The 12064-nt window shown below is 48.5% G+C and overlaps 7 protein-coding genes across 7 annotated transcripts; 2 read left to right on the forward strand and 5 right to left on the reverse strand.

The window, feature by feature from the left end:
* Positions 1-1152: 1152 nt before the first annotated feature.
* On the reverse strand, positions 1153-1860 carry N7471_012458 (histidine phosphatase family protein; the record flags this gene model as incomplete). Its single annotated transcript, XM_057285177.1, has 1 exon — positions 1153-1860. The coding sequence occupies one exon, from the start codon at positions 1858-1860 to the stop codon at positions 1153-1155; it is 708 nt and encodes a 235-aa protein (XP_057131443.1).
* Positions 1861-2414: 554 nt separating this feature from the next.
* On the reverse strand, positions 2415-3701 carry N7471_012459 (NAD(P)-dependent oxidoreductase; the record flags this gene model as incomplete). The annotated part of the gene is made up of 6 exons (XM_057285178.1): positions 2415-2683; positions 2737-2906; positions 2960-3131; positions 3184-3340; positions 3433-3614; positions 3668-3701. The coding sequence occupies 6 exons, from the start codon at positions 3699-3701 to the stop codon at positions 2415-2417; spliced, it is 984 nt and encodes a 327-aa protein (XP_057131444.1).
* Positions 3702-4053: 352 nt separating this feature from the next.
* N7471_012460 (uncharacterized protein) lies at positions 4054-4365 on the reverse strand (the record flags this gene model as incomplete). The annotated part of the gene is made up of 1 exon (XM_057285179.1): positions 4054-4365. The coding sequence occupies one exon, from the start codon at positions 4363-4365 to the stop codon at positions 4054-4056; it is 312 nt and encodes a 103-aa protein (XP_057131445.1).
* Positions 4366-4699: 334 nt separating this feature from the next.
* nop7 (mRNA-binding ribosome synthesis protein NOP7) lies at positions 4700-6849 on the reverse strand (the record flags this gene model as incomplete). Its single annotated transcript, XM_057285180.1, has 3 exons — positions 4700-6612; positions 6676-6774; positions 6828-6849. The coding sequence occupies 3 exons, from the start codon at positions 6847-6849 to the stop codon at positions 4700-4702; spliced, it is 2034 nt and encodes a 677-aa protein (XP_057131446.1).
* A 164-nt stretch (positions 6850-7013) lies between these two features.
* On the forward strand, positions 7014-8526 carry N7471_012462 (GPI-anchored transamidase subunit GAB1; the record flags this gene model as incomplete). Its single annotated transcript, XM_057285181.1, has 5 exons — positions 7014-7155; positions 7207-7271; positions 7335-7537; positions 7594-8213; positions 8271-8526. 5 exons carry the CDS (start codon positions 7014-7016, stop codon positions 8507-8509), a joined length of 1269 nt encoding a protein of 422 aa, XP_057131447.1. The 3' UTR covers positions 8510-8526.
* Positions 8527-8585: 59 nt separating this feature from the next.
* Positions 8586-9574, reverse strand: N7471_012463 (N-terminal L-serine N(alpha)-acetyltransferase NAT4; the record flags this gene model as incomplete). The annotated part of the gene is made up of 2 exons (XM_057285182.1): positions 8586-9379; positions 9493-9574. 2 exons carry the CDS (start codon positions 9572-9574, stop codon positions 8586-8588), a joined length of 876 nt encoding a protein of 291 aa, XP_057131448.1.
* Positions 9575-10650: 1076 nt separating this feature from the next.
* On the forward strand, positions 10651-12045 carry N7471_012464 (zinc-dependent alcohol dehydrogenase family protein). Its single transcript, XM_057285183.1, has 4 exons — positions 10651-10852; positions 10956-11345; positions 11404-11850; positions 11906-12045. The coding sequence occupies exons 1-4, from the start codon at positions 10691-10693 to the stop codon at positions 11948-11950; spliced, it is 1044 nt and encodes a 347-aa protein (XP_057131449.1). The 5' UTR covers positions 10651-10690; the 3' UTR covers positions 11951-12045.
* The last annotated feature ends 19 nt before the right edge of the window (positions 12046-12064 follow it).

Genomic DNA, 12064 nt, shown 5'->3' on the forward strand with positions numbered 1-12064 from the left:
GAGGCATAATAAGATTCAGTATAGAGTTACCAATCTCAGCCATATATGTCTTATATAGTCCTATGCTCAAAGCCAAAATATCAATCCCCAGCGTCAATTGGTAAACACTTTAAGACAACGGGCTAGGACCGAAGATCTACACAAGTACTGTCAAATTGGGATATCACTACAGGAATTGATCACCTTGACATATAAAATTTCGATCGCTTTAGCAATCATTCCTCGGACAGTTCTCTTCTAGCGTAAGCGTCCTTGTATTTGGTACAGAGACCGTAGTTATGGTCTACCAAGTCGGACCGGAGTATGAAGCTTTGCGACATGATATTACAGAAGGATACAGAAGGACAGTGGATCGCATTCGACTGACACTATCAGTAACTACTGGTAACATGAAATAATGCAGGATGACTACAAAGCCTACAAGAAACTTTCAAGGTGTGAGACATGCCCAATCGGAGTCAGCAAAGTACAACCAAACTAGCCCAGCCCAACCTTTCGTCGTACAGCCAAAAGATATTGATCCGTATACAGTTTCCCAAAATCAAGGGTGATGTGGAAACAAATATATATACCCACACGAAACTAAATTGATCCATGTTTTCCCGTACATTCAAATGTCTTGCAAAAGTATGCAGCGTCACGAAAAGGTTTCACAGACTACTCAGCACCGAAATCTGACATTTTACACGAGGGACAGAAGCTCTCTGGCACTTTCTAGGCCTGACTGCTATTGTTACAAAGACATAGCCCGCTAAATCCATCTTGGGGTCGTCAAATAGGGTATGTAAAGATTGTGGTAGGGCTAGTACTAGCACCGGATTCATCTTTGATGCTACCTAGGTACTAGCAACTGATTAACTGATCCTTGCGATCAAAGATGATAACCTAGGAAGTTTTGAAATTAAATTCCCACATATTGATGGATGCAAGTTTGAAATCTTAGCACAGAGGCAACCTTGGAACCCTTCGGGTATAAATGTGGGGTTGTAGATCGTGGTCTTCTAGACTCGGAGATGAGGCTGACGAGACGTAAGCCATTTATTTCGCCATTTCTGCTGTTTGGGATTGGTAAATTACTTCTTATGCTAGAAAATGCCAAAGATGATAGCCACAGACAAAAACTGCTTCGAACAGGAAACGCACAGGTCCGCTCTATTTTAATCCATGTATTAACAACACCAACAAGTGAATCAAAGCCTCGGTCATTCTCCCGAAGCCGATTCCACAACAATTCTCGAATCCTGATCGAATGTCACCATAAAAGTCTTCCACTTTGCCTGTCCGACTTCTGTCCTCTCTTGACCGATGACGGAGCTCAAAAAACCCGCCATGTGTAACAACGACAATGTCTGGTCTTGCGCTGTTTTTTAGTTCTTTGAATTTCTGCTCCAACCGACGCTGGATCCGTGCTCCGCGCAGCTTCAAGCTCTCGGGATCGCTGGCGTAGAGCCCTTCCTTTGCTGGGAATGTATGATCCAAATCCAAGATTTCCCATGGGAGATCATAAAACTCCGAACGTAAAGCCGCAATATCTGAGCCAGTATCACATGGCCGAGCAGAGTGTGCCTGCACATCTGGCTCTAACAAAAGACGCGCGCCATTTTGAACTCCTGCGCCGGAGCCTTGGGCGCAATACTTCTCATCGATGCTTTGTTGGAAGCCCAGACGGGCTGTTTGGAGAGTGCGTCGGAGTGGAGATGTCACTACTAGACCTACACTCTCCTTGAACGGAAAGACTTGACAGAGCTGTAGGGATTGTTCGATCCCTTTTTCTGTCAATGGAGGGTCGAGAATGGTTGTGTCGTGACCGGGATTGTGGGTTCCCTCTGCGTGTCGGATGAGATGTAACCGGAATGACATTTGGGCGCCGGTTGGAGGGTGATTATGTGACCGAATTGAGAGGTACAATATAGGGACCAAAGTGAAGAGAACGATGATTATAAATCTCATGAACATTTTCATTCCCGTCCTGAATTTATTGATCGGTAGGAATACGGGACCCCAAGCTTATATCCGACCTCGGGAGCTTAATCGGACCTCCCTTCCAACTTGGGAAATATCAGCCGCAGCCCTGGAGTACATCCGGACGAGTTGGAACCGGAACCTTTCCGAAAGGTGATCTTTAACCAATAAGAAGATACGCTGCGGGTCGGTTTTCTTCGTGGATATACTAACATTCAATGAAACAAGAAGGTTCATAAGGTATAATAAGTTATGCACCGACCACTGTCAGAAACAGTGATGGAAGAAGGCCGGTATTCTCGAGACAACTTGAAATCTCGCACATAATAACTGCATTCTCGACCACGATACACAGTCCAAAACATTCATCCTTAAAAGTGACCCCGAGAGCTTTCGTATGTCTTGTCCGACCCCGAGGCGCCCGTGGCTGGCTGCATAGCGGTGGAAATGTGCTATTTGGAAGACTCATCTTCCTTTCTGGTATCTCGTTCCTTCACAAGGGTATTCTCAAAGTCAAGGCCAGAATCCTGACGTATGATACCGTACCCAGACGATGAATCCAAAGGCCGGCCGCCATGCGCATCCGAAAAACCCTTCGCCCGTACCATATTGTCCAATGCAACCTCTGCGACTTTTAATCTCGCACCGACATCTTGGGCGCAACTGATGCCATGCTGAACATCCTTGATACCGAGATTCAGACTGGACCAAGGGGATTGACCTATATGATATGATCAGCAAAAGAAGCATTCTCAATTGACACCATATTCATACCTTCCTCTGGCAGATAAACACCCTGCGTCATGCGCCTAGAGCTGGAATGCATCAAACTTCCAAAGTTCAGCTCGAGCAACTTTTCAAGCATGTCTGTGCCAAGGTCGCTTTTCTCCGCTAGCACCTGGGCTTCTCCCACGATCTCCATTGTTCCTGCGACAATGAAATTACTAAATAGTGTCAGTAAGACTATTATGACAGCGTAGATTCGTCGCAATCTCACCCCAAAGTTTTGAGAAGAGTGGCCTTCTCGGCCTGATCGGACACAATCATCACCTCCCGAGCAAGGACGCCTTTTCCGAAAGGTGCAACTTTATCAATGGCTTGGCTTGGGCCGGCCATCGCCATCAATACCGTACCACTTTCGGCAGCCGGTGTGGCTCCGAAGACCGGTGCTAGTGTTGTACATGAGAAACCGCAAATCGAGACGGTTGTGGGTTCACTTACCAGCAACCAAGGATGCATTTCGTTTCCTTAGTTTTTCGTCTATCTCCTTGGTCGTAGTAGGATGCACGGTGGTGGTATCCACAAACACCTTGCCATCAATATCTTTGACAGCCAATATTTGGTCGACGATAGTATTCAAAGCTGCATCATCGCTGGTCTGTTACTCAATGTTAGTGACAAAGGTTCATTCTAGATCTGGGGGACCGGTACAAGGCCTCTGTAAAATCAAATGCCAATTCATATACTCACAGATATGAATACCAGGTCACATTCGGCGACAAGCTGGGCGATAGACTCGCATCCAATAGCCCCAAGCAATTCAAGTGGTGCGCCGCGAGACGCCGTCCGATTCCAGAATCTTAGTTGGGATTTTGTATCTTGAAGAAATCTTTGGACATTTTGTGCCATTGCAAGTCCCATACTCCCGAGTCCTAGAGATAATTAGAAACGTGAATGCCAATGTGATTGTTCTTCATTGCCGTACCTATCCATCCTACAACTTGTTTATTTGACGTCATTGTTGGTGATTAGTTCCTTTATATCTCCTTGCTTGACATGTGCAACACATTACTTGACGTGTTCCAGGGCGAAAACATCAGCAAATATACGTGAGATCTCGGATGTGATCCGAGGGATGAGTCACCAATAATATGCCCGGGAGGGGCCCCGAAGCGGATGTACGCCAGTAGTTGGGCTCCGTAGGATGAAAGTGATTTACGAAACGCGAGTTAGGTGTAAGGAGGCATATATTATTATAAAAGATATGTAGATAAAAAGATCTCTCCCAAGGCGAAGATCAAAGATGACTACCTAGGAAATCCCACAGAAATCAACCACCGTCTTGATTACTTCATGACGATCTTGCTCAAGTCACAAACCTGATTGATTCCAACGGTATCCTCTCATCGCCGTGTGTTCGTTCTTAGGATTCAAAAGCACTCCATCGGGGCCAACGCACGATTGATAGAACCCGTTCCACTTTGTCTTCCATGCAGCACTGTTGTAGTCGGGATATGGATTATATGGGACAGGCCGCAATGCAGAATCATGGCCATCTTTCGAGAGACGCAACGGGAGGGTGTCATTGATCTGTGGACGAAGCAGGACCATCACAAACACAAAAGATGCAATGAGGACCATACTGAGCCTCTGGAGTGCGAGGTCAGAACCTTTGAACAGCATCGCGAGTCCACAAAGCGATCGACACTTAATAGTATCCATAGATGTATGTACGTAATTTCCAAATTCGATTTGCGTGTTCACGTGGATGCACATAACGCTGTTGACAACACGGGGAAGGCGCACGCCAATGTCAAAGATCATCTATTCGCAGCCTAGGGTTATAAAATACGTGTTGTCTCGGAATGGCACGGGAAAAAGTTATACATATAACTAGGGTGTTATCCCATAAATAGCATTAAAACTTGACGAATTTTTGAGGTGCCTATACATGGGACATATCCAAACCGCAACGCCCGGCAAAAGCACTATCTAACATGCACAAATGACCCGAGCTTTAGTTCTTCTCGCCCTTCTCGCCCTTCTCGCCCTTCTCAAGCTTGCGTCTCTTGGAGCGGAGCTTGGCGGACTCATCAGCGGTCTTCTTGTTGGAGTACATCATCTTCTCAAGGAGCTTGCGCTTCTTCCGGCTCATCATCATCTTCTGTCTCTCGAGCTCCTCGTCCTCGCTGCGCTTCTTGGCGGCAACCTTCTTGGACTTGGAGGACTTCTTCTTGGCAGCTTCATCAGCGGCGGCGTTAGCGGTGAAAGGAAGACCAGCGGCTTCGGCCTCGAGCTCCTTCTGGTGCTGAGTGCGGGCAGCCTCATCGTCGTCTTCAGACTCGGATGCGGCTCCCTCTTCAAAGCCACCGAAGTCTTCGTCTTCCTCCTCGGACTCCTCATCGCTCTCGTCATCGTCGGTGCCGGCGACATCCATGCCTCCGTCGACAGACTCTTCATCGGACTCCTCAGCAGTAGCAGGCTTAGCGTCAGCCGCGGGCTCGTCCTCCATCTCCTCGTCGCTATCAGAGGCCTCGGCGGCAATCTCGGCTTCGTCCTCATCCTCCTGGTCGGCGAGGGTGGCGCGGGGGTCGTAAGCGCCGCGAGCAGCCTTGACCCAAGGGCTCAAGTGAGGTGGGAGAGTGGCACCGGGTGCGTAAAGATCAGCTCGGAGGAGCTTACCCTCGTTAATGCAGTCCCAGACCCACTGGGGCTGGACGTAGGTACGGCCAGGAATGCGGGTTCCAGGCTGGACCTTCTGAACGGCGTTCTCATCGGCGGCGGGGATGGCGGGAAGAGACTCCTGAGGAAGTTGAGGGCGATCAACAATTTGGTGAGTGATGCGGGGGTCGGTCTCGTCGTGAGTGAAAGCTCCATCGCCCAGAACGGAGGCCCATCCAACGCGCTTGCAGCCGAATGAGCGCAGAATGAACTCGAGGGGAGCCTTGGGGGCTTCACGGGAAACGTAGAACACGAAGGGGGCGAAGAGTGCACCAGCCTCGTTGCCGCTCATCCCGGGCTGGGGGAGGGTGTCGGCTTCAGGAGCGGCGGGCTCGAAGTGGTCGATGGCATCGGTTGCCTCGTCGGTAGTGTCGACCATCTCCTCGTCCGTGCTCTGCTCCAAACCGGCCTTCTTGATCACCTTATCAACCTTGGCTTGAAGTTCCTTGGAAACTTCCTTATTGGAGTTGCCGTTGCTCTGAGCCTTGCTAGCCTCAAGAGCCTTGGGCACCTCACCGACTGTCCGGCCCTCAAGGGTGAAAGCCGCCAACTCGGCACCGTTCTCGTCACTGCGGGTATCAAACTTAGGGGGGTATCTCAAGCCAATTGAGGAGTACAGGCGGAAGTTGACGAAACCCAGCAGGGTTGTGTAAAACTCGACAAAGGTACCCATGATACGGTAATCGACATCGCCATTGACACGCTGGACGAAACGGTAGGGCACGAGCCACATAATGTCTTGTCCCTGAATCGTAGCCTGGTAGTAGATACCCTTAATAGAAAGGAATGATCTGCGCAGAGAATTCGTCATGATCAGGTAGTGCTGGAACTCGTGACAAAGGCGCTGGCAGAGCGCAACGGTCTTAGAAGGAACATGGTCGGTGGAGGGAAGGGTAGCGAAGAGGAAGAGAAGAGAAAGAGCGTCGTCAAGATCACGGAGGGCATCGATAAAGGTCGGGTAGCGCTCTTTAATGACATGGTCCAAGGTGAGTCTCGGGGCGTTATTCTTCTCTAAACGGGAGGCATCGCTGACTTCTCCACGGCCGAGAGAACGGGCGATCTTCTTCGCGAGTGACTTCTGATCACGGAACTTGTTGAGCAGGGGCTCGTGTAGCAGATACTGAATGTCCTTGGTGTAATAGAAGGTGGTGTTGGGCGTAGACGTCTTAGAGGCCTTCTTCTTACTACGGGGCTCGCGGGGGTAGATACCTGATATCGGAGATCATATTAGTCTTGCGATTCAGATGGAATATCAATAGAAGAAGCAATTACCCTTGAAGATGCATAGTCGGCGGAAATCCGGTAAAGAGATCTGAAGTTTGCGCACGGCCTGAGTTCTGGTAATGTAGTTCTTGGCTGCGCCAGAGGTACCTAAAAGGACTGTCAGTAAATTCAATTGAAATTCCCGGTTGAATTCAACATACCCTTCTTCTTAACTTTGCCCATGATGAAAAGTGGTTGTCAAAAGATCTAAACGGGCTGCTGATAAGAAGAAGAAAATTTCTCGATATCTTTTTTTTCTTACCGCAAAGTGGCCCGTGCCCCGAAGGCGGAGAGGGATCGCTGGGTAAGGGACCAGCTGGAATCAACAACTAAACAATCAACCCGTCATGGCTGTAGACCGACGGAAGATTGCTGTGTTCGGCGCGGCTTTCGTGCTGCGCCTGCTTCTTACATGTCTTTTCCCTTCATTACCTGATTTATTAACGGGGAGAGTCGAAGTCTCAACGCCTGTTAATAGCTTCAAACGCCGTACGTGTCTCCGACCATTGACTCCGCATTCTGTAAACTAATTATGTGTAGTACAAGAAGGCCTATTCCTGTACACAAGAAATGTGTCGCCTTATGACGGTGGCGTCTTTCACCAAGTTCGTCGATCTAGATCACTCCAACTCCCTTCCTTGAATTGACAATTCAATCCGATGATCTAGGCACCGCTCCTGTTACCTCTGTTCGCCCTACTCCCGGATGCGAAGAGCTGGCCCTTGCCAACAGCAATTTTCTACTTCCTTGTCGACCTCGTGAACGCATATGCATTGGTAACCATATCTGCGTCGGGCCAATCGGTCAAATCGAAACTACACTCAGCGGTCCGAAAACACGTCCGATGGGATGGAGTGTCCGTTGCAGCATGGTATGCATATTCCGGCCTGCGCAATTATACATATTTACATACTTACCACGGGATAGGTTTTTATTCAATCCTCTCACTATTGCGACATGTTTAGCGCGGTCAACCAGTGTATTTACAACATCAGGAATCCTCTTCGCCGTGTCCAATGCAGTCGGTGGAAATAGCATCAATGCGATGCTAGCCCTGGGATTTGCTTCATACCTGTCTCTATATCCGGCGCTGCTCTTTATTCCGTTGGTCCTGCTATGCTATGACCGACGTTCGGAGCGACCAAGCCCACCCAATGCTGGATCTTTCATTGTTCAACACGCCGCCCTACTACTGGCCAGCGTGGCAGGCCTGCTTGGTCTCTCCTGTCTGATCACCGGCAACTTCTGGGAGTTTATCTCGGCAACCTATGGTTTCCATCTTTTGGTTCCAGACTTGACCCCCAATGTGGGACTGTGGTGGTACTTTTTCATTGAGATGTTCGACTCATTTCGAGAGTTCTTCCTCGGCGTTTTCTGGCTTCACTTGGCCAGCTATGTCGGGGGTCTCACAGCTCGCTTCCGCAACCAACCTCTATTTGTCATTACCTCGCTCTTAGGTGTCTTCGCCATCTTCAAGCCATACCCTAGCATCTCAGATGCATCACTGTTCTTCGCGTTGCTGCCATTATATCGCCACCTTTTCCCATGTGAGTATTTCCATACGTTGAGTGTATCTCAGAATTACCTTGGCTAACTTGGTACAGTGATGCGTTATACCTTCTTTGCGGGCTCGGCAATCTTGTACTCCAGCCTCCTCGGCCCCGCTTTCTACCACCTTTGGATCTATGCAGGATCCGGAAATGCCAATTTCTTCTACGCCATTACCCTGGTCTGGAGTTTGGGTCTCTCCATCCTGCTAGCCGACACCGTCTTCGCCGGTCTCAGAGACGAATGGGAGCAAGAACACCCAGAACAGGTGGGCGCAGAGGTGCGACAGGTGTAATGTATATTAGCTTTTGCACATCACTATTCTCATATTAACTTAGCATTGAAATCCTTAACAAAGAGATATCCAGCTATTATGATCTCAACATCTTCGACAAGATCAAATAGTCCACTTCCTTAATAGTCCCATTGCGCAACTTGCGCGGTCGGGGCGAGTACTCATCAACCTCATACCCAAGCCGCTCATAGAACCGCCGAGCAATCTCATTCGACTTAAAAACCGTCAACATAGACTTCTCCAAGCCGACAGCGCGCCCAATTCCCTCCATCTGACCCATAAGCAACTTCCCGACACCCCGTCCCCGGGCTATTGGCGACAAGTGGATCTCGTAACAGTAAACAACCTCCTTTCCATCCTCGTAGGTAACCATAAATGATAAAAAGCCAAGCACATTCGGTGAACTTGTACCAGACGATGAAATAGTCTCGTCACTTTCCTTTGGAGGCGGAGGCGGAGGCGGAGCATTGTCGTCGGCGATATCGCTCTGCTTCTCTCTCGGACCTTGCCCGCTAGAATCACCAGACTCATTCGACGTGTCCCGTAGAATCAAATACTTCATGTCGGGCAACTTCATCTCTTTCCGCTTCTTGGTGCGCGACCAGCCTCCGGGCGACGCGATGTAGGCCTCGCTTGAGGTTTGCTCGACTAGATCCAGACATGCTTCCAGATCAGCTGCGGAGATCGTTGCCGCGGAGTAGACGTCCACGTGTGGCGCGGAGGTCATGTCCTGCTGTTCCTGATCTTGGGATGGATTTGGTTGATCAATCGCATCCTTTTTGGCTGGGTCTCCTGCTTGCGTGAGTGGAGTCACGTATTGGGCGATGAAGTCGCCAATGGATAGTGCGTTGGTCTGTTCGACCAGTGGGACTAAGTGGTTATTAGCACACGTCATTAATTGAATATGGTTGGATCAAGAACATCGACAAAACAAGCTTGGGGGCTGAACTAGCGAGTGGAGTGAGAGTGGTATATTTACTCACGTTTGTTGGAGACGCGTCGGGATGTGGTTCGCGGTCTTGTGGCTCTTAATTTTGTGACTCGGCCTTCTTTCACGGAGCGCATGACTAGTCCGAGGATATTTGAGAGAATGTTTGATAAGTCCAAGATCAATTTAAGTGCAGCTTGAATGTAAAGATTTCGGGTTCGTAGCTGAAGAGTGTTGGTAAAAGGTCGGCGACCCCGGACTTTTGACCGCGGGAAGTATACGGCCGATGGTAGTGCTTGCTTCTTTAAATACATCTCAAACCCTCTTCTTCTTCTTCTTCTTCTTCTTCTCCCTTTGTATCTTTCACTTCTTTACATACCACACCCTCTTCTTCTCTTTCATTCCATGTATTTATCTTCCTCGTTTCTTGTCTTCCTCACGTCATCACTTCCTTGAATATTAGGCCAAAGTTATGGAGAATTCAAGGTCGCACTTATGATAACAGTGCATAAGTGGAAGGATATCAGTCAAAGAATGGAAGACAAGAGGCGCCCGTCAAACTCCTATCCCTTGCCAAAAGATGGAAATCGTGCGAAATCCGGCGCCAAAGTGCGAAAAAGTCCAAGGAAGCCTTCGACTCCCATTCGAAGATATTCGTCTTCAACCGAATCGGAACAACGAGACAGGTTTTGTTATTCTCCTTCCTTTTTCTCTTATTCCTCAACCATGCCACCTTGCAGCCCTTTCCGCTGGATTAAATCACCTGAATGTAGTCACAACAAGCCTAACAAGGACATTACGCCCTCAAAATATCAATCACCTGTATCTTGGTGGATATGCTACGGGACTGATCTGGCAGTAAGGCAGCGAAATACACATTTCTCCTAATCCCTGACTGGTCGAAAAGACATGGATCTGAAGAATACATATCTTGGAATCTTCGAGGGTTGATTTCTTCCATCGCCCAAATACACTTCACACGTTAGAGCTTTAATTTGATAGCTTTCTTCTGAAAGCTCTTTTCAATAAACATGAAGATAGGTCCTCTATCAAAGAAAATAAAACAACGATTTATCTAGATAGGTTTCGTTGTACGTTCTTAATAATCCTTTCGTCACCACTTGGGTGGATCTTTCGCTCAAATACGTCAGAGGCCTCTATATAAACTCCCCTCAATCCCATCATAATGATTATTTCCTACGCTCTACACTGTTTTAAGTATAGTGATCTACCTAGGTATTTTATATAGTAAGATGTCTCCCTCCACTATGAAGCAATGGGTCGTTGAAGATAAGGAACACGACTTCGACGGTCTTGTTTTCAAGAACGCTGCTGTTCCGAAAGTCGGCGAAAATGAAGTCTTGGTGAAGCTCCAAGCTGCGTCGCTGAACTATCGCGACCTAACTATTCCAAAGGTATGGCCTTGCATGAGAAAACTCAATGGTTTCAACGTTGATTGAAACGTCTGCACAAGACTATCATGTGGCCAATAACCGACATCTAACCCCTCTCCCACAGGGCACCTATCCATTTCCTCTCAGTCTCCCCGTAGTGCCAGGATCTGATGGCGCCGGTGAAGTTGTCGAAGTGGGTTCCAAGGTCGCTGAATTCAAGAAGGGCGACCAAGTTGCGACTCTCTTCAACCAGGGCCACCAATACGCCGAGATCGACAAATACGCAGCGCGCACTGGCCTAGGTGGCGTGATCGATGGTACCCTGCGCGAATATGGCGTATTCAATGAACAGGGTCTTGTGAAGGCGCCCAGAAACCTCGATGCCCGTGAAGCTAGCACTCTCTCGTGTGCAGCGCTCACCAGTTGGAATGCACTATATGGTCTGAAGCCTCTGAAGCCTGGCCAGATTGTTCTCGTGCAAGGAACTGGTGGTGTCAGTATGTTTGGCTTGCAGGTTAGTAAACGGCTCATCTCGATTCTTCCGAATGGACTTGGCTAAAACAGCCTTATAGTTCGCCAAGGCCGCTGGTGCGACAGTCATCGCGACAACCTCTTCTGCTGAGAAGGCCGAGAAGCTCAAGAAGCTTGGTGCTGATCATGTCATCAATTACAAGATCGAGCCCAACTGGGGCGATGCTGCTCGCAAGCTGACTCCCGACGGAGCTGGCGTGGACCACATTATCGAAGTGGGTGGTGGCGGAACGCTCACGCAGAGCTTCAAGTGCGTCAAGTTCGAGGGTATCATCAGTGTTATTGGGTTCCTTGGAGGCGTGGACCCGAAGACACAGCCGTCTGTTCTGGAGACACTGACTCACATCTGCACTGTGCGTGGTGTTTATGTTGGTAGCAAAGCTCTCATGAGGGATATGGTTCGAGCCATCGAGGCCAATGATATCCACCCTGTGGTGGATGACAAGGTGTTTAGCCTTGACCAGACACGGGACGCCTATGATTATATGGTAAGTTGTTTTGCATCAGTGAGGAGGGGTTGTATGCTAACAGATTGGAATCCAGTGGGCCCAGAAGCACTTTGGAAAGTTGACTATCAAGATCAACTAAGTTGGATGAAAACAGAGGGGAAAAAAAGGGTTATTACTTAGGTTATTTCTACTAGTTTTTTTACTAGTATTTCTATAGTTTAAAAATATAAAAAAAGGTATTTACCCCTCAAAT

The sequence above is a fragment of the Penicillium samsonianum genome (genome assembly GCF_028829775.1).
Source record: "Penicillium samsonianum strain IBT 33392 chromosome Unknown utg000007l_segment0_segment0, whole genome shotgun sequence".
In the NCBI taxonomy this organism is placed as follows: domain Eukaryota; kingdom Fungi; phylum Ascomycota; class Eurotiomycetes; order Eurotiales; family Aspergillaceae; genus Penicillium; species Penicillium samsonianum.